The sequence below is a fragment of the Aotus nancymaae genome, unplaced genomic scaffold (genome assembly GCF_030222135.1).
Source record: "Aotus nancymaae isolate 86718 unplaced genomic scaffold, 86718_ANA_hifiasm-v0.15.2.pri h1tg000108l, whole genome shotgun sequence".
In the NCBI taxonomy this organism is placed as follows: Eukaryota; Metazoa; Chordata; class Mammalia; order Primates; family Aotidae; genus Aotus; species Aotus nancymaae.
The window spans coordinates 6,477,196-6,498,361 of NW_026988523.1; the positions used below are offsets into that span (position 1 = coordinate 6,477,196).

Sequence of the window (21,166 nt, forward strand, 5' to 3'; positions counted from 1 at the left end):
TCTACCACTTACTAGCTGTGCCATCTTGGGCAGGTTCCTTATTTCTCTGTGTCTTGGTTTTATCTGTGAAATAGGGATAATAAAGAGTGCTAACCTCATAGTTTTGTGCAGATGAAACGAATGACTATATGTAAAACATGGGTCATATTGCTTAACCCATGGTAAATACTCTTTGAATGTATTCTATCAATGTTAAATTATCAAGATCTATTCTCTTCTTTAAAATCTTGTTTGTTAAATGTTTTCAGATAAAAATTACTTCATATTTAGTTACCTCTTTTTGTTGCTCATTTTCCAGATTATAGATATCAGTGATGTGTTTAGAAACACAGAGATCGGATTTCTTCAAGATGCACTTAGTAAGCCCCATGGAACTGTCAAAGCCATACGTATCCCTGAAGGAGCAGTAAGTGAAGTACAGTTCTATGTTTCTCTAGAATGTATGCTTTGGAAGTAAATATGTTCAACACTGTCGTATTTGAACTTCAGAAAGAACAATTCTTTTTAAATAAAAATAAGTATTTTTGCTGGGCGTGGTGGCTTATGCCTGAAATCCTAACATTTTGAGAGGCTAAAGTGGGTGGATCACTTGAGGTCAGGAATTCAAGACCAGCCTGGGCAATATGGGGAAACGTTGTCTCTACTAAAAATACAAAAATTAGTTAGGCATGGCAGGCGCCTGTAATCCCAGCTACTTGGGAGGCCAAGGCTGGAGAATCGCTTGAACTTGGAAGGCAGAGGTTGCAGTGAGCTGAGGTCATGCCATTGCACTCCAGCCTGGGCAACAAGATTGAAACTCCATGTGAAAAAAAAGTGTCTAAAAGTGTTTCTAAAACTATAAGTAGAGAACAATAAAATCTTATGAATATGAGTTTACATTCCAGATCCAGGGTGGTTTTTTTTGTTGTTTTTTTTTTCCTTTTAAACAATACTATAAGCCGGGCGTAGTAGCTTATGCCTGTAATGCCAACACTGTGGGAGGCCAAGGCAGAAGAATCGCTTAAGCTCAGGAGTTCGAGACCAGACAGAGCTGGTCAAACATAGAGAGACACTGTCTCTACAAAAGAAAAACAAAAATTAACCTGGTGTGGTGGCTCACACCTGTAGTCCCAGCTATTCGAAAGATTGAGGTCAGAGGATCACTTGAGGCCAAGAGTTCAAGGCTGAAGTGGGCCATGATTGTGCCATTGCATTCTAACCTGGATGACAGAGCAAGACCCTGTCTCAAAAATAAATAAGTAAATAAAGGATGCTATGAAGTACTCATGTACTTCATTGTGGAGAGTATGTGAGCATAAAATAACACTTAGTATCAGTTTGTCTGTCTGTCTCTTAGCCCTGTATCAGCTCCAGTATGCCCATCACATGTTGATTCTTGATCTTCTGAGAGTTCTCATCTCAATTGCATTAATAACAGGGAAATAAAAGGAGATGGAGCTAATAAAGCAAAAAGGAAGGGGAGGAAGTAGGGATAGAAGAGAGAGAGAGAGAATGGTTGGACTGAGTAAGCATTGACTCTAAAACAATGGTATAAATCTCTTTTCTGTAGGTAGGACATCTGCTTTAAAAGTAATTTCATGACCGGACATGGTTACTCATGTCTGTAATTTCAGCACTTTGGGAGGCCAAGGCGGGCGGATCATGAGGTCAAGAGATCAAGACCATCCTGGCCAACATGATAAAACCCCGTCTCTACTAAAAATACAAAAAATTAGCTGGGCATGGTGGTGTGCGCCTGGAGTCCCAGCTACTCAAGAGGCTGAGGCAGGAGGATCACTTGAACCTGGGAGGCGGAGGTTGCAGTGAGCCGAGATCTCCACTGCACTCCAGCCTGGTGACAGAGTGAGACTCCGTCTCAAAAAAAAAAAAAGTAATTTCATAAGAAGCATTCCAGATATATTTTGAATAAGATTATGATTTTGAAAGTCTATGCTCATTTGCATACATAAGCATATTAGTATACTCAGAATGGGGTAAGAACTCAGTCTTATTACATCTTATTTACTTCATATATTTAATAAAAAGTAATTTATTATCAGGCTGGGTGTGGTGGCTCACGTCTGTAATCCCAGCACTTTGGGAGGCCAAGGCGGGCGGATCACTTGAGATCAGGAGTTCAAGACCAGCCTGGCCAAAATGGCGAAACCCCGTCTCTACTAAAAATACAAAAATCAGCTGGGCATTGTGGTGGGTGCCTGTAATCCCAGCTACCCAGGAGGCTGAGGCAGGAGAATCACGAGCCCAGTAGGCAGAGGTTGCAGTAAGTGCGAGATCATACCACTGCACTCCAGCCTGGGCAACAGAGCGAGCCTCTGTCTTTAAAAAAAAAAAAAAAAAAAGTAATTTGTTATTCATACTCTAGTCCAGACATAAGAAATACGTTCAGGCTAGGCCAGCCATGGTGGCTCATGCCTGTAATCCCAGCACTTTGGGATGCCAAGGCGGGAGGATCACCTGAGGTTGGAAGTTCAAGAATAACCTGACAAACATGGGAAAACCCTGTCTCTACTAAACATACAAAATTAGCCGGGTGTGGTGCCACATTCATGTAATCCCAGGTACTCAGGAGGCTGAGGCAGGAGAATCGCTTGAACCCAGGAGGCGGAGGTTGTGGTGAGTGGAGATCGCGCCATTGCACTCCAGCCTGGGTAACAAAAGCAAAACCCCATCTCAAAAAAAAAAAAAGAAAGAAATATGTTCAGGTAAGCTCAGTATAATATTTTGCCTATTATTATATACACCATTTCGAGTTTGTCCATTCTTTCTCAAGTAGACATAAGAACTGCAGGAATGTGGATCATGTTTTCATCTTTTTATACCTCCCACACCTAGTTAAATGTGGCATGAATATAGTTAATGATGCATGGTATATGGTAGAAATAAGATGGTCAAAGTATGATTTCACAAATCACATGGTTTATTGCCATACAAAGAAAATATTTTCTTAGGTTCACAGTGCTTAAAAGAGAGAGAGAATAAGGGCCGGGTGCAGTGGTGAGCAGATCACAAGGTCTGGAGTTCGAGACCAGCCTGGCCAATATGGCGAAACCCCATCTCTACTAAAAATATAAAAAAAATTAGCTGAGTGTGGTGGTGCACTGTAGTCCCAGCTACTCGGGAGGCTGAGGCAGAAAAATGGCTTGAACCTGGGAGGCAGAGGTTGCAGTGAGCCAAGATCATGCCACTGCACTCCAGCCTGGGTGACAAAGTGAGACTCCGTCTCCAAAAAAAAAATGAACAAACCTCATAGGGAATATACTAAATAGTTGAGGTGTATTAACCACATAGTGAGTGAGTTCCAAAATTATTAAAGTCCACTTGCTCTATTAGAATGGTGGGAGGCCTCTGGGAAAAGTAAAGTCTAATTAAAGTTCGAGGTGTACTCTTATGTGAGCAGTTTTTGGGAGAAGCTGGTTTCACAACCACAGTATAGACTAAACCTAAGGTCCCTCCATGCTAGAGGGTAGTGCCAGTGTGGGTGGGCAAGCCTTAGAGGTTAGCTGAAAGCTAACAGGCTGTCACCCATCTCTTGGTTTTCAGAGAAGCAGTTGACAGAGTATAGCCAGTAACAGTATGTGCTATCAAAGTGTCTGTGAAACTCTTAAGTTTATATGTATTTTTGAAGTCTAGTAGTTGAGGTCAGTATTTCACACATGGGCGTTATGATAAGGTTTGAGGTAACATTCCTCAGGGGAAGAGGGAATTCACTCCAAGTTCTCACACAGGGGATCTGATAAGACATCACACTCTCAAAGGGAGGGGGAATACACCCCAAAACATCAAACTGTCTGTTTGGATCATTTTAAACGTATATAACATGTGTTTGGATCATTTTAAACGTATATAACATGATAACCATGGTGTCTCACTTGAAAGACATTGAGATAATTTCAAAACAGGTAGAATTTTAAGAAACCTCAAATAGTCAAATTCTGAATCCTCTTATTGGTCTGAAAGTTTTCTTCCACAGTTCAGTCGTAGACATTCATTTTGAACATTTATCCTGCTTATTATATATAAAGGATCTTCTATGGAATACATTCACAGCCATTTCCAATAAGAGCTGCTTGCCAGGCGCAGTGGCTCATACCTGTAATCCCAGCAGTTTAGGAAGCCAAGGCGGGCAGATCACCTGAGGTCAGGAGTTCAAGACCAGCTTGGCCAACATGATGAAACCCCATCTCTACAAAAAATAGCCAGGTGTGGTGGTGCGCACCTGTAGTCCCAGCTACTCAGGAGGCTTAGGCAGCAGAATCACTTGAACCCAGGAGGCGGAGGTTGCAGTGAGCTAAGATCATGCCATTGCACACGAGCCTGGGTGATAGAGCTAGATGCCATGGCAAAAAAAGAAAAAAGATGTGCATACTGTAGCAAGCTTTAAAAATGTGTTACAGCACTGTAACAAGCTTTAAAAATGTGTCATTTGGCAGCAGAAATTGAATTTTTTTTTTTTTTTGAGATGGAGTGTTGCTTTGTTACCCAGGCTAGAGTGCAGTGGCACAATATCGGCTCACTGCACCCTCCACCTCCTGAGTTCAAGTGATTCTCCTGCCTCAACCTCCCGAGTAGTGGGGATTACAGGCGCCCACCACCACACCCTTCTAATTTTTGTATTTTTAGTAGAGACAGGTTTTCACCATGTTGGTCAGGGTGGTCTCCAAGTCCTGACCTTCAAGCAATCCACCCACCTTGGCCTCCCAAAGTGCTGGGATTACAGGCATGAGCCACCTCGCCCAGCCAAGACATTGAATTTTTATTAAATCTTACTATTGTAATAGAAGACACGAAATATATTTGTCATTTGATAACATAAACATGTTTATGAAGCTAAGTGTCATACTAACAAGTTTACTTTGATTTTTCTTTCATCAGAAATACTTAAAAAGGAAAGACATTGAATCCATTAGAAAATTTTCAGCTGACCATTTTGATCAGGTAAGGAGTTAATTAGAGCAGTTATTTTCCTTATAGAGATTCACTAATTTTAACTATTATTAACTAAATTATCATTATCATTAGTTTTGAACATCTTGTTATTTGAGATCATTCTTCTGTTTTTATTTGTTTTTTATTTTATTTGTGTATTTATTTTGGAGATGTAGTCTTATTCTGTCTCTCAGGCTGGAGTGCAGTAACACCGTCGTATCTCACTGCTGCCTTGATTTCCTGGGCTCAGGCAACACTCCTGCCTCTGTCTCTCAAGCAGCAAGGACTACAGGCTCAGGCCACCATGCTGCCCAGTTGCATCCCTAGTCCCAGCTACTTAGGAGGCTGAAGTGGGAGGATCACCTGAGCCTCGGGGGCCAAGGCTACAGTGAGCTGAGATCCCGCCACTGCACTCCAACCTGGGCATCAGAGTAAGACTCCATATTGAAAAAAATTGGGCTGGGCACAGTGGCTTACACCTGTAATCCCAGTACTTTAGGAGGCCGAAGCAGGCAGATCAGTTGAGGTGAGGAGTTTGAGACCAACCTGGCCAACATGGTGAAACCCCATCTCTACTAAATACAAAAAATTAGCTGGGAGTGGTGGTACACACTTATAATCCCAGCTACTTTGGGAGGCCAAGGCAGGAGAACCCCTTGAACCCAGGAGGCAGAGGTTGCAGTGAGCTAAGATCATGCCACCGCACTCCAGCCTGGGTGAAAGAGCAAGACTCAGTCTCTAAATAAATAAATATTAGCTGGGCATAGTGGCACATGTCTGCAGTCCCAGCTACTTGGGAGACTGAGGCAGGAGAATCACAAGCCCAGGAGATCAAGGCTACAATGAGCTATGATCATGCCACTGCACTCTAGCCTGGGTGGCAGAGTGAAACTCTGTGTCTAAAAGAAATAAAGGATCCAGCCAGGCAAGGAAGTGCACAGCTGTAATCCCAGCACTTTGGGAGCCCAAGATGGGAGTGTCACTTGAGCCCAGAAGTTTGAGACCAGCCTGGGCAATATAGTGAGACCTCATCTCTATAAAAACTAGAAAAAAATTTAACTGGGCATGGTGGCACACCCCTGTCATCCCAGCTACTTGAGAGGCTGAGGTGGGTGGATCACTTGAGCCCAGGAGATCGAGGCTGCAGTGAGCTGTGTTCATGCCACTGCACTCCAGCCTGGGCGATAGCGTGAGACTCTGTCTCAAAAAAAAAAAGCGGGGGGAAAGAATCTTAGGTATGATAACAGGAATAAAATGAAACCATATAGGAGTAATTAAATAAATTATGATATAATCAAAGGAATATTAAAGTTCCTTTTTAAAATTTTGTTTTCTAAGACTTAATAGAGCAAAAATGCTTTTGTAATGATATGTATCAAAAGGAGGTTATAGGATTATATTTATACTGAGCATAACCATGTGAAAACACTGTATTTGTATACTGAAAATGGACTACCTACCTCTACCACCACTATTTCCCAAGCCTCATACCTCAAGCACAAAGAACAATAAGTAGATTTTTATATAAGAAAAAAATATTAGGGTAGTGGTTTCCAAAATGGGGTGAGACAAAAACAGAAAAGTCAGGGCAATGTAACAAGCTTTTAATAAAGTTAAATAAGTTTAAAGAACTATACTTTATTTCTCTCTTTGCGGAGGTGTTGGGGTGGTGGAATATGGCTTTTCTTCTTCATAAGGTTAAAAATTGGCAACGCTTTATCTTTGAATTTTGTTTATTTTTATTTTATAGTATATAAAATCTGCATCTAAGAACTACGGACCAGAAAATAAGCCTGAAGGTTAATTTTGGCAGCCTTCAATTGATGGGACTATTATTACATTTTCTTCTTTCATTCTTTTCTTTCTTCTTCTGTTTTCTTTTTCCTTCCTAGTTTCCTGAATTTTTATATAAGAAATGAGTACTACTACTTTTTATTAATGTTTTAACTTGATTTGGCTTCTAATTGCTTTTAGAAGATCGTATGTGTTTTTAGCAATATGTGACATACACATGGTTCAAAACATAAAGAAGCATTAATGCTGAAATGTAATAATCATTTACTCTAGCCTGCCCCATCCATCCTAGTATTCTGCCAGAGTATCTCTGTTTTTGGAAATATCTCTACATACTTTTTTTTTTCTTTTTACTTAATTCATGTTAAACCTTGTTAAATTCCTGTGATGAGCGATGAGGCTCACGTATCACATATACAGACTTCACCTAGTTACTCTGTATCTTCTGCACAGCTGTCTTTCTGAACCTTTTCTTCATTTCTTTTCTGAGTTGAAGCCACTTTTCCTGGATCCTCGAGTTTCCTCTTTTTTTGTGTTGGAGTACGTAATCAAGTAACTTCCTAAGAAAGTTTACAAGAGATCAATTTACTGAGTCCTTACAAAATGTCTTTGTGTTTAAAACCGCACACTTGATTAATAATAATTTGGCTTAGTACAAAATTTTGAATTGACAGCCATATCACCTTAGAACAGTCCTGTTCAATAAAACTTTCTGTAATGATGGAAACGTTTTATGTCTGCATTGATCAGTATAGTTCTGGCTAGCCAACGTAGCTACTGAACACTTGAAATAGGCTAGTACAACTAAAGGGCTGAACTTTTCACTTTACTTCATTTTAATTAATTTAAATGTAAATAGCCACAGTGCATCACTAGACAGCACAGCTTTAGAACTTTTAAGGCATTGCTTTACTTTCTTCTTCCATCTGTTGTTACTGATGAGAAGTCTGATGCTTTGATGCTTGTGTGAATTTATTCCATTATAGCAGACCTGATTTTTTCTCTTTGGAAGCTTTCTGCCTTCTGATTCTTTATGAAATTTCAGAATTTGTTTGCCTTTTGATCATTTTGCATTCAATATGTTACATACTTGAAAAGCCCTTTCAGTATGAAGGTTTATGTCTTTTTATGTGTAAAAAATTATTTTATTATCTAATTATTTTGACTCTATCATTTTTTCTAGTCTCTCTTTGGAATTTCTACTAGTTATATGTTGAACCAATTTAACTTGTCTCTTTTCTTTTGCATCTCATTTTCATCATTTTCTTTGTCTTGTTTGTTCTATTTTCCTGGGGATTTCTTCAACTCTGTTGAATTTTTTTCAAGAAGTTTTTTTTGTGTGTGTGTTTTTTTTACTGCATATTTATTCTGGTTTTATTCATAAAATATCTTTTTGAGTACCTTTGAGGATTCAAGTCCTCTTTTGGTCCCTAAATTATATGTTTTCTCTGGGGCTATTTTTTGTGTTTATGTTGGTCTTTTTTTTAATACTACAGAGTTTCTTCAATGTGCAGTGATTGTTGGTAATTTGTATATATTCAAGAATGGGGACTTTAAAACCTGGTTGGGACCGGGTGCAGTGGCTCACACCTGTAATCCCAGCACTTTGGGAGGCCGATGCAGCCAGATCGCTTGAGGTCAGAAGTTTGAGACCCCCCTGGCCAACATAGTGAAACCCCATCTCTACTGAAACTACAAAAATTAGCCAGGCATGGTGGTGCACATCTGTAATCCCAGCTACTGGGAGGCTGAGGCAGGAGAATCACTTGAACCCAGGAGGCAGAGGCTGCAGTGAGCCAAGATCAGGCCACTGCACTCCAGCCTGGGCGACAGAGGGAGACTACATCTTAAAAAAAAAAAAAAAAAAAAAAAAAAAAAAAAGCTGGTTGGAAACCCAAGATCGTTAAAGAGGCTTTGTAAATGGTTAGGTTTAGTTTAGCATGAGCAGCAAGGCTGCTGTCTTTTTGTTTTTGTTATTGTTGTTTTTTTTTTGTTTTTGTTTTTTTTGTGGAAGAGCGATTTATTAGAGAGAGAAAGAGCAAGAGACAATGAGACAGCTCCCATGCTGTTGTGGGAGGGGAATCCAGAGAGGGATAGCCCCTGCTGTCTGTTTTCCTAAGCATTCAAGGCTTAAAAGTCCTGAGCCTCTCCAGAACGCTGCAGGGTAAAATCAGTTCCTTATGCTGAGGCCACCTCCATTGTTCTTTATGCCAGACCTTCCTGCACCTTGTTTCTTTAATCATTCCTACTCAAGTCACTTGCAATCTGCCAAAAATTCACAGAAATCTCTCATCTGCTGATATTATTCTCCATTCTTCATCCTCCTCCCCCTTTTTTCATTATGTTGAAATTACTCCTCTTTTTTTTTTTTTTTTTTTCTGTCTTGCTTTGTCACCCAGGCTGGAGTGCAGTGGCCCAATCTCAGCTCACTGCAGCCTCTACCTTTCAGGCTCAAGCGATTCTCATGCCTCAGCCTCCCAAGTAGCTCAGATTACAGGCGCACACAACTGGCACAGCTAATTTTTGTATTTTTAGTAGAGATGGGGTTTCACCATATTGGCCAAGCTGATGTTGAATTTCTGGCCTCAAGTGATCCTCCCACCTCAGCCTCCCAAAGTGCTGGGATTGCAGGTATGAGCCACCATGCCAAGCCTACTTTATAAAATTCCCTTAGTATCATTTTGAAGGGGTTCAGGGAGATAATAGAGATATCTTTTATATTCTCTTCTTCTAGAAAATTCTTTTCTACCAGAAATCTTTGTACTATAAGAAGATAAATTAATCCCACTGTTTAAAAAAAAAGTGTGAATAAGTCTTTTTCTTTTTCACAGGAAATCTTACCTGTATTCCTTAACACCAACAGAAACTGGAATTCTCCAGTTGCTAACTTCATAATGGAGTCGAAAAGACCAGAATTAATCAGACTAATGGAGACCCAAGAGGAAGATGTGGTCCTACTAACGGCTGGAGAGCACAATAAAGCAGTAAGAAAAATTACCTCCAAGCATCAATGCTGTTGATGGTGAACAATACCTTACTCTCCTATGTGTATAGTATATATTTGAACTATAGACTGTTAATTCATAAAATAGAGCTGCTCTGTATAAATCTTTTTTTTTTTTTTAAGAGATGGAGTCTCACTCTGTCGCCCAGGCTAGAGTCCAGTGGCGCAATCTCAGCTCACTGCAACCTCCAACTCCTGGGTTCTAGCAATTCTCCTGCCTCAGCCTCCTGAGTAGCTGGGATTACAGGTGCATGCCACCATGCCTGGCTAATTTTTTGTATTTTTAGTAGAAACGGGGTTTCACATGTTGTCCAGACTGGTCTCAAACTCCTGAGCTCAGGCAATCCACCCGCCTCAGCGTCCCAAACCTGCTAGGATTACAGGCATGAGCCACTGCACCCAGCCTGCATAAATCTTATACTTTATGATGCACTGTATAAAAACTAAGGGTGGGCCAGGTGCAGTGGCTCATGCCTGTAATCTCAGCACTTTGGGAGGCCAAGGCTGGTGGACCACCTGAAATCAAGAGTTCAAGACCAGCTTGGTCAACGTGGTGAAACCTCATCTCTACTAAAAATACAAAAATTAGTCAGGCGTGGTAGCGGGCACCTGTAGTCTCAGATACTCAACAGTCTTAAGGCAAGAGAATAACTTGAACCCAGGATGCAGAGGTTGCAGTGACCCGAGATCATGCCATTGCACTCCAGCCTGGGTGACAGAGCCAGGGTCCGTCTCAAAAAAAAAACAACTAAGGGTTGTTTTCATTAGCTACCAGCCTCCATTGGCATTACTTCATTAGACCTGACCCTAATTGGGAAATCCACTTAGATAAAGGGGTAGTGAAATTAGTCATATGACCATGAAAAAATATTTTCAGTGTCAAGACTTTACAGATGAAGAAAATTAGGTAGTCTCAAACTTTTGTACATAATGCACTTCTAAATTGTGGAGGGACAGATCAGACCACTGGAGAGCTGGTGGGTTCACAGACACCCCTGGACCAACTTGGTCAAAGTAGGACCCTTTTTCCTCAAAAATGGCAGCTGTAGGTGGTGAGTGCCATAATGCACTGGCTGAGTCATCATTCTTCAGGGGATACGGAAGACTTAATTAGCTTTAAGGATCTTTGTAAGATAGAGAAAAGTATAGTACAAAGTCAAATATGAATATTAAAAATGTACTGTAAAGATCAAGCATTATATAAATTTATTGTTTTACTTTAGTATATAGTTTTTTCAAAATGATAGTGTGTCTGACTCATACTTCATCAAGTTTTCTTCAAATCTATTCTCATTTATCATTGTTTCTTCCAAAGAAAAAGTTTCAGAGTCCAGCTTCAGAGCTAAATGTAATCCCCTGTCTCCCCTTCCCCTATAGTAGTAGAATAAAGAAAGCTAATTTATTTCCAAATTTCATTATGAATGCATTTCTTAAAAAAGAACATGGGATTTTGTTGCAAACTTATTTGGATATTAAACGTTCTCTTGGTATGAACTAAACGTGCTGGTGTTTCATTCTCAGGAAGGTGTAGTTCTGATTCCTACAACGCCTTCCTTGAAAGAGAGCTAGAAACCAGACTTTCGAGGAATAACATTAGCATTCTGAAAATGTCACAATGAGGGTCCCTTATGTAGACAGAAATATGAGATAGACTGGGCTACAAAATAACACCCTATCATGTCACCAGGCATATGTCATTGTTCTAACCAACTGTCCTTTCTCAGGGAAGTCCTGCACACCACAGGTAGCACTTATTAAGTACTTACTATTTGCCAAGCCCTGTTCTAAGCACTTTGTAGACATTAACTCATTTAACCCTCATGCCAACCCTATAAGGGAAGTTCTGATACTGTTGCTATTTTAAAAATAAGAAAAGTGAGGCACAGAGGTTAAAATTTTGCTCATAGTCACACAGCTAGGAAGTGGAGGAGCCAGATTTCTAACCCATGAAGTTGGGTTCCAAAATTCGCACTCTTTTTTTTTTTTTTTTTGGAGACAGAGTCTAGCTCTGTCGCCCAGGCTGGAGTGCAGTGGCACGATCTCAGCTCCCTACAACATCCGCCTCATGGGTTCAAGCAATTCTTCTGCCTCAGGTTCCCAAGTAGCTGGGATTACAGGCACGCGCCACCATGCCTGGCCAATTTTTGTATTCTTAGTAGACAGAGTTTCACCATGTTGCTCAGGCTAGTCTCGAACTCCTGACCTCATGGTCCGCCCGCCTCGGCCTCCCAAAGTGCTGGGATTACAGGTGTGAGCTACTGTGCCCAGCTGCACTCTTAAATGAATCTCTAATCCACATTACCTGTAGTGATAGCCAGCCTTTACTGAACATTAACCATGTGCCAGGAACTCACGAAATCCTCACCACAACCCTTCAGGAGAAGTGAGGAAATAATCAGAATGACTGCCACTCACATACTTTGGCAGGCCCTGCACCTTACGTACATTATCTCACTTAAACTTCACTGCAGTTTTTTCCAAGTTGATATTTTTAACCCCATTTTACAATGAAAAAGGTTAGAGAGAAGTTAGTAATAAGTCACACTGAGATTTAGACCCAGGTCTATGAACTGCTGATCCCTGTGTTTTTAATCACCGAGTTATTAGGTACTTACCCAGTTGGTTGAGTCTGACGTTTGTTCTCAACCATGTTGCAGTCAGATTTCTCAGATCTTTGTGTTCGGAGAGGCAACGAGCATCCTATCTGTTAATTGGCTAATCCTTTCCTAGAGAATGGCCTGGCTTCGGAATCCAGGCTGTGTCATTTGCTGCCTGTTCTGTCAAGAAGTTAACTCAATGTTTATGTCTTCTGTTTGCAGTGCTCTTTGCTGGGAAAATTACGACTGGAATGTGCTGACCTTCTAGAAACAAGAGGAGTGGTGCTCCGTGACCCCACTTTGTTCTCTTTCCTTTGGGTAGTGGATTTCCCACTCTTCCTCCCCAAGGAGGAAAATCCCAGGGAGCTGGAATCGGCTCACCACCCATTTACCGCTCCCCACCCCAGTGACATACACCTCCTTTACACTGAGCCCAAAAAGGTACTATATCTCTACTTCCAAATCAAAAGGAAATATGCATGTAATGGCAAAGAACTTCAGACTTTAAAGTCTGATGATAGATAGGACCCAGTTCTGGAAGCCTCAGAAGAAATTGTGGGGTTTTAGTAGTTAATACATTGTCTTTAAGAATCTACAGGGTCTTCAACCTGTAGAACAGAAAACCAGACATTTTCTCTAACATAAAGTCTCTGTGTATCTTCTAGGTCCGTAGCCAACACTATGACTTGGTTTTAAACGGCAATGAGATAGGAGGTGGTTCGATTCGAATTCACAATGCAGAGCTACAGCGACATATCCTGGCAACCTTACTAAAGGTAACAAACACCATCTGCTATCCTGGGCTTATTTTTTTACCAGAATATTTTTCAGTTTTGTTTTGTTTTTTCCTGTTGTTGTTGGCTTGTTTGTTTTTGTTTTTGAGACATTCTGTCACCCAGGCAGGAGTGCACTGGTGCATTCACAGCTCACTGCAGTCTCAACCTCCTGTGCTCAAGCCATCCTCCCACGTCAGCCTCCCAAGTAACTGTGACTACAGGGACATGCCGTCATGCCTGACTAATTTTTTTGTAGAGATGAGGTTTCCCTACGTTGCTCACACCGCTCTCAAACGCCTGCTCTCAAGCAGTCCTCCCGCCTCGGCCTCCCAAAGTGCTGGGGTTATAGGCATGAGCCACCACATCTGACTTAAATCAGCCTATTTTATTAAACATTTGTTATGAATGGAGGATTCACAAGATACGAAATAGCATCAGCTGTCTCTCTACCTTTAATGTAGGACTTGGAAAAGTAAATAATATTAAAATTAAATAATAATATTAAATACTTAAACAGTATCTGGTTCATAGCACTATTAAACAGCACTATTTAAGTACTAATTAATAGTGCATATTAAATACCCTTATTATAATAGTGCAGATAAATATCTTTATTCTGCCCACTCTAAAGATGAGATTTACTGAGGCAGCTTACTTGCCAAAGTGACAGTACAAAAGTAAGCAGAGTCAGGATTTGAACCCTGTGGGGTGGCTCTAAAGCCCATGCTCCTAACCACTACACTGCTTAAGAAAACCACGCAGCTTGAAAATAAAATAAAATAAAATGAAAACCATGCAGTTGGAAGTGACTAAAATTGATAATGTTAGAGAAGGAGAAGTTTGAAAAGATTTTATATCACTTATTAAATACTACTTTAGCTATATTTAAGGTGCGGATACATTTTAGTGATAGTGGAGTAATCAGGATTTTTGAAAGAAAAAGAAGAGTCTGTACAGGTGCAGACCTAAGAATCTGAAGTTTGTTAGTGATGCTATAGAAGGCTTGGGTAGGTTTCAAAAGGAAAAGGTCTTTCAGGACCAGAGAGTTTGGTCCTGAAAGACCATTTTGTGGGATTAACAGACAAGTGTGAGGTAGGATGGAAGAACTTCATATGTGAGAGCAGGATTGGAGAACTCTGACTATAAGATGACCCCTTTAGCTTTAAGCCTTCAATGTCCTTAAAGTCTAAGGGTATTGTGAAATCTGTTAACTTTGTTGTTGTTGAGACAGAGTCTCTCTCTGTCTCCCAGGCTAGAGTGCAGTGGCACAGTCTTGGCTCGCTGCAACCTCAGCCTCCTGGGTTCAAGCAATTCTCCTGCCTCAGCCTCCCAAGTAGCTGGGATTACAGGTGCGTGCCACCAGTGGACCCAGCTATTTTGTATGTTTAGTAGAGACAGAGTTTCACCATGTTGGACAGGCTGGTCTCAAACTCCTGACCTCAAGAGATCCACCCGCCTCAGCCTCCCAAAGTGCTGGGATTACAGGCATAAGCCACCACACCCGGCCAAAATCTGTTAACTTTGCCAAGTCAAAGCCTCCAATCACCATTTGAGTTTTGTGCATTTGTTTGTTTGTTTTTAAACAGATGGAGTCTCACTCTGTCTCCCAGGCTAGAGTGCAATGGCATGATCATAACTCAATGCAGCCTCAAACTCCTGGGATCAAGTGATCCTCCTGCCCAGCCCAGCTTCTAGACGCCACTTTTCTGCCTTTTTCATTCCTCTGATTGTGAATCTTTTCAAAAGAGTCAGTAAGAATACATTACTTCTTTTTTTTTTTTTTTGAGACAGTCTCACTCTTTCACCCAGACTGGAGTGCAGTGGCGTGATCTCAGTTCACTGCAACCTCCACCTCTTGGGTTCAAGTGATTCTCCTACCTTAGACTTCTGAGTAGCTGGGACTACAGGCACACACCCCCACACCCAGTTAATTTTTAGTAGAGACAGGGTTTTGCCATGTTGGCCAGGCAGGTCTTGAACTCCTGACCTCAGGTGATCTGCCTGCGTTGGCCTCCCAAAGTGCTGGGATTACAGGAGTAAGCACTGCATCTGGCCCAGAATACATTACTTCTGTTGCTTCCCTAAACAGCGGTTCTCCGCCCTGCTGCACCTTAAAATCAAATCACCTGGAAAGCATTAAAAAAAAAATACACTGGTGCCTTGGCCACACATCAGACCAACTGCATAAAAAGTTCTGAGCATGAGGCTTTGGCATCTGTTTGAAGCTTCCCCCTTGGTCCTGATTTGTAGCCTGATTAGAGAACCATTTTCAAACTCACTTTCAACATTTCTACAAGTACTGCCCTACAAGTTACTCACATGGTCACCAAATCCAATGGCCTCTTCTTGGCCCTTAAGCTCTCCTTCCTCCCAGCAGCATTTGACAAGTTGCCCACTTAGTAATGTTCTCTTCCCTTGGTCTCTGTGACAGGAGAGTTTCCTGCTTTTCATCTTCACCTCCTTATTTGGTCTCACTCTGTTCGCATTGTGAATACAGTAAAAGCTGCATTTACTGAACACCAGGCATTTTTGTACATGTTAATATCATCTATGACTTGTCTTTTTCCCTTGCTAACTTGTAAATCACTTAAGGTAATTTTTTCTTTACACTTTTCCAATAAGTTTTTATTATTAGTTAAGTCAGGTGTGGGTGTCTTAAAACTCAACTTTGTTTTCCCTTTATCATCTAAGCCTAGATGGTGGCACTTAGTGGACCTTCAACATATATTTAAACTGAATTATCTTTTGAATTTCAGGAAGATGTGAAATTGCTCTCCCATATGCTCCAGGCTTTAGATTATGGGGCACCCCCTCATGGAGGAATTGCCTTAGGTAAACAATTTTTCCTCTTATAAGCTAAACTGAATTCCATTGCACTGTCTCAGATTTGGGCTCTCAGTTTGTGGTGGTGGAGGTGGACGGATGAGTCTAGAGTTCCATGAGAATATAAGTTTCTGTTTAAATTTCAGTAATGGCAGGGGGGAGAGGGAGACAGCAAACCACCATGGCATGTATGTACCTATGCAACAATCCTGCAGGATGCAGGATGTGTACATGTACCCCAGAGCCCAAAGTACGATAAAATAAATTAATTAATTAATTTCAGTAATATATATTTTAAATATATCTTAGCAGTTATAAAGATATAATTTAACTGATAATTTGCATTTGAAAGATCATTAATAGTTTAAAACTGCAGATCTTAAGTCAATATTGTTCAAATCCCTGTGGCCTCACAGACACACTCACTGGATCTGAAAAGCACTGCTCCATAATGTTCAGCTTGTATGGAAACAGGAATATGCCAGCGTCCTTCTGTTTGCCATGGTTACTCACTTTGCTTGTTTTGTCAAAGCAAGGAAGAGTGAGACATTCTAGGAAGCTCACCTAGATTGTAGGCCCCAACAACAGGAAATTCCTTCTGTGTTTATGGAGTTCCCTGCCAAGCACCAAATACATTGTTAAACCTGTTTTAGGGCCTTTAGTAAGCCCTTGCTAGGAACACTAATTGCTGTGATAACCCAAATAGTAGGTGAACATTAGTCCTGAGTACTCTTCCAGAATGACATAGAAAAGAGCCTCAAACAAAAGTTCTCTTAAAAGGTAGAGAACTATGGTTGGCTACAGTTTGTTAAAGATTCTTATTTAAAAATTCTCTACAACTTTTATAGAAAAACTGTTAGTTCCAACATTAGATTACATTTCTTATCTGTTATCTTTGTATTTTACTCACAGGGTTAGACAGACTAATATGCCTTGTCACTGGATCTCCAAGCATCAGAGATGTCATAGCGTTCCCAAAGTCCTTCCGGGGACATGACCTCATGAGTAATACCCCAGATTCTATTCCTTCTGAGGAACTGAAGCCTTATCATATCCAAGTCTCCTGGCCAACAGACTCCAAAGCAGCAAAAGCTCACTGAATCATGCATACCATGCAGAAAGTTAAGCTTTTGGGTTTTGTCCTCTTTGCTTCCACAAGGCTAAAATCAGATCTAGAGTTCTGCCACAGGTCTGACAATCAAGTCTTTACATGGAAGGAATCCAGGCAACATTCTTCATCACAATGAAGAAGCAGAAGATACCCAATTTTGACTTGAACGCATGCATCATTCGGGTATTTTTTTTTTTTTTTTTGGTTAGGACTTTTTTTGAAGTTCCTTTTTACTTAGAGAGGTGTGAAAGATGGTTCTTTGTTGAAATAATATAGTGGTGTAGTGTTTTCAAATCATGTTTTTCATACCCCAATAGATTATTCATTTAGGACACAGGTAATCAAATCATACATGAAATGTGAGAAAATGGTTTGCCCCTGTAAAACTAGTGAGTTGATGATAGTTTATTTCATCAGCCTCATCAAGAGAATCATATAAATTAAGCTTTATAATGACATTTCAACCATCAACATAATATAGTGAGGAGTACCATAATATAGTGCAGAAAACATCACTGAAATGAGAGTCACAATTTTTTTTTCAGTGTTTCAGCCTGAGCGACTTATATAAACCTGTTAGCCTCCCTTCCTGCTAATGTTATGTAAAATACGTACTTGCCCTGGCTACCTCACGGGGCTCTTATTGCTAGAATCAGAGGAGATAACATCTATGAGATAAAGTGAATAAAAGTAGTTTGAAAAACTATAAAGCATTCCACAAATGTGAGATGATATTATCCATCCATACATAGGTAGGTAGATGTATCTCTATTTTATAGCTTCAGATTAAACAAAACTGATATCAATAGTAAAAGTCATTTTATTTATCAATTTTGTTTATATTTCTATTTTTAAAGATATTATTGACCAGGAGTGGTGGATCACACCTGTAATTCCAGCACTTTGGGAGACCAAGGAGGGTGGATCACAGCCTGGCAAACATAGTAAAACCCTGTCTCTACTAAAAACGAAAATTAGCCGGGCGTGGTGGCACATGCCTGTAATCCCAGCTATTTGGGAGGCTGAGGCATGAGGTTTGCTTGAACCTGGGAGGCGAAGGTTGCAGTGAGCCAAGATTGTGCCACTGAACTCCAGCCTGGGTGACAAGAGCGAGACTCCATCATCTCAAATAAAAGACAAAAAAGATGATATTAAGTCACTGAACAAAGATATTATTGGCCTTAGATTAACCCCAAATGTACGAAAAAGTGAACACCAAAACTCATTGTGATTTCCTTTTAACTTCTAATGCAACTAAAAGTTTTAATAAACTAATAATTATGAAATAAGAACAAGGTCTTGATCAGTGATTTTGAAATTGTTTTCTTCTACTCAATCTTCACTTTTGCCTTGAAATTCTTTTGATTTATAACTTTTTTTCTTGAGACAGAGTCTCACTCCGTTGCCCAGGTTGGAGTGCAATGGCGCAATCTCGGCTTACTGCAACTTCAGCCTCCCAGGTTCAAGTGATTCTCCTGCCTCAGCATCCCAAGTTGCTGGGATTACAGGTGTGTGCCACCATGGTCGGCTAATGTTTTTGTATTTTTAGTAGAGATGGGGTTTCTCCACATTGGCCAGGCTGCTCTTAAACTGCTGACCTCAGATGATCTGCCCACCTCAGCCTCCCAAAGCGCTGCGATTACAGGTGTGAGCCACTGCACCTGCCCTGATTTATAACTTTTTTAAATGGAGAAACAGGATCTTAGGCCAGGTGCAGTGGCTCACGCCTGTAATCTCAGCACTTTGGGAGGCTGAGGCAGGTGGATCACGAGGTCAGGCGTTCGAGACCAGCCTGGCCAATATACTGAAACCGTCTCTACTAAAAATACAAAAAGTTAGCCAGACGTGGTAGGGGGTGCCTGTAATCCCAGCTACTCAGGAGTCTGAGGCAGGAGAATCACTTGGACCATTTCGAAAAAAAAAAAAAGCAAGAAACAGGATCTTGCTACGTTGCCCAGACTGATCTCAAACTCCTAGGCTCAAGCAATCCTCCTTCCTCAGCCTCTCAAGTAGCTCTAACTAGACACCCACCACATGCCTAGCAATATATCATTTATAAACACTAAGTACATCAGTTTTATATCCTGCCCATTTTTGTCAGTCCTCTAAGCAATAGAAACTGTAATCTTTGTTTTAAAATAAGCTTTACCTCCAAATCTAATTTGTGACGCCTAGTAGGCTGTAGTATAAGTGTCCCCTAGTGCAGGTAGCTGGTTTGCCATTAGGTGGAGCTTTTTCCTAAATTTGCCCTTTCACCTAATCTCTCATTTATGAGTGTACTGTAAACCCAGAAAGTCTTTGCTGGCAGGGTTCTCACAGTAAAATAAGGTGTCCAACTTTACCTGCCCTTTCTTAGAATTTCTAGAGATGCCCTTTATTGGGTAGGAAAAATAAAATTTTACATTCATCTATACCACAAAGGTGTTAACTAATTTCTAAATATAATAGATTCACTATTCTATTAATTCTACTAATTCTCACCAAAATATGGTCTATCCTGGAAATGAGAGTTACAGAAGACACCCAAAAAGCCAGATTGTTTTTTAGGCTACAGATACCAAAGGCCCTATGCCCCAGGAGCCAATCTTTTTTTTTTTTTTGGAGATGGGGTCTCATTCTGTCACTCAGGTTGTAGTAGTGGTGCAATCACAGCTCACTGCAGCCTCAATCTCTTGGGCTAAGGTGACCCACCTCAGCCTCCCAAGTAGCTGGGACTGTAGGAGTGCACCACCATGCCTGGCTAATTATTTTGAGAGAGAAAAGGGGTCTTGCCATCTTACCCAGACTCATCTCTGGGCTCCTGGATTCAAGCAATCCGTGCACCTCAGCTTCCCAAAGTGCTGGGGTTACAGTTGTGACCCACCACACCCTGCCACAGTCCTATCTTCAATATTTCAGAGACCTAGTCACTTTAGGCATTACTCAGCTTGTCCTCATATGCATGAGGAAGAAAAATGCTTATTTTGAAATCCAGTGAAGTGCTACTATTTAAGACAGTGAAGTGTCACTCAGGTGTGTTAGGGTGAATTTTGGAATGAAGTATTTCTCAAAAATTAAGTAACTAACTTATAAAGTCAAAAAAAGCCAGGACATTGGAATGCATAAACTCATGCTAAACTGAAAGCAGTTTATTTCAAATTCAGTCTCCCCAAACTCCTAGAAAATTAAGGTTGTATGTGGCAAATTTTTAAAAACAACGTAAACAGTTGCCAGCTACAACAGTAATCATTAGCTTTCAAGAGATCTTTATTGTATGAAGTTTCTCCTTGAGATCTGTCAATTGTTAAGTCCAATGGGATATTATGCTTAGACTTTAGTTGAATAAAACATCTTTTCCCATAATTCCCTTCTCTGAAGAACCAGAACCATCTGTGACACCGATCACATTCCTTGCTTTTTAAGCATAATTCATCCTAAAGATGCTACCTTAAGTATACTTATTTAAGGAAATTACTTTGTAACATGAGTTAACTAAAAATAAACAATGGCCCACATGTGGTGGCTCATGCCTGTAATCTCAGCACATTGGGAGGCTGAGGTGGGCAGATCACGACCATCCTGGCCAACATGGTGAAACCCCATCTCTACTAAAAACACAAAAATCAGCCTGACATGGTAGGTGGGCATCTGTAATCCCAGCTACACAGGAGGCCAAGGCAGAATTGCTTGAACCTGGCAGATAGAGGCTGCAGTGAGCTAACAACACACCACTGTACTCCAGGATGGGTGAGATTCTGTCTCAAAACAAAAATTCAGATACATCAGGCAGTGGCTCACGCCTGTAATCCCAGCACTTTTGGAGGCCAGATCACCTGAGGTCAGTTCAAGACCAGCCTGGCAAACATGGCAAAACCCCATCGCTGCTAAAAATACAAAAATTAGCCAGTCACGATGACAGGTGCCTTTAGTCCCAGCTACTTGAGAGGCTGAGGTGTAAGAATAGCTTGAACCCAGGAGGTGGAGGTTGCAATGAGCAGATACCATGCCATTGCACCCTTGCTCAGGGAACAGAAGTTGCATTGAGCTGAGATCAACGCCACTGCACTTGAGGCTAGACTCAGTCTCAAAAAAAAATTCAGAGGGTAACCGGAAATGTATTGTTTTAAACAAGTTTTATCATTAACGGGACTAAAGT

The 21,166-nt window shown here is 40.8% G+C and overlaps 1 protein-coding gene across 3 annotated transcripts in view; it reads left to right on the forward strand.

Moving 5' to 3' along the window:
• Nucleotides 1-17,734, forward strand: part of DARS2 (aspartyl-tRNA synthetase 2, mitochondrial) — a 34,098-nt gene extending 16,364 nt beyond the window's left edge. For 2 of the 3 annotated variants that reach the window (XM_021668033.2, XM_064370802.1), the window contains 7 exons: nt 299-406; nt 4,873-4,935; nt 9,552-9,704; nt 12,544-12,762; nt 12,987-13,097; nt 15,854-15,929; nt 16,833-17,734. In XM_021668033.2, coding sequence (XP_021523708.2) covers nt 299-406; nt 4,873-4,935; nt 9,552-9,704; nt 12,544-12,762; nt 12,987-13,097; nt 15,854-15,929; nt 16,833-17,020 — 918 coding nt within the window. In that variant the 3' untranslated portion in view covers nt 17,021-17,734. Of the gene's footprint in view, nt 1-298; nt 407-4,872; nt 4,936-9,551; nt 9,705-11,039; nt 11,320-12,543; nt 12,763-12,986; nt 13,098-15,853; nt 15,930-16,832 lie in introns of those variants that run through there. The other variant, XM_064370803.1, reaches the window with a different exon arrangement.
• The last annotated feature ends 3,432 nt before the right edge of the window (nt 17,735-21,166 follow it).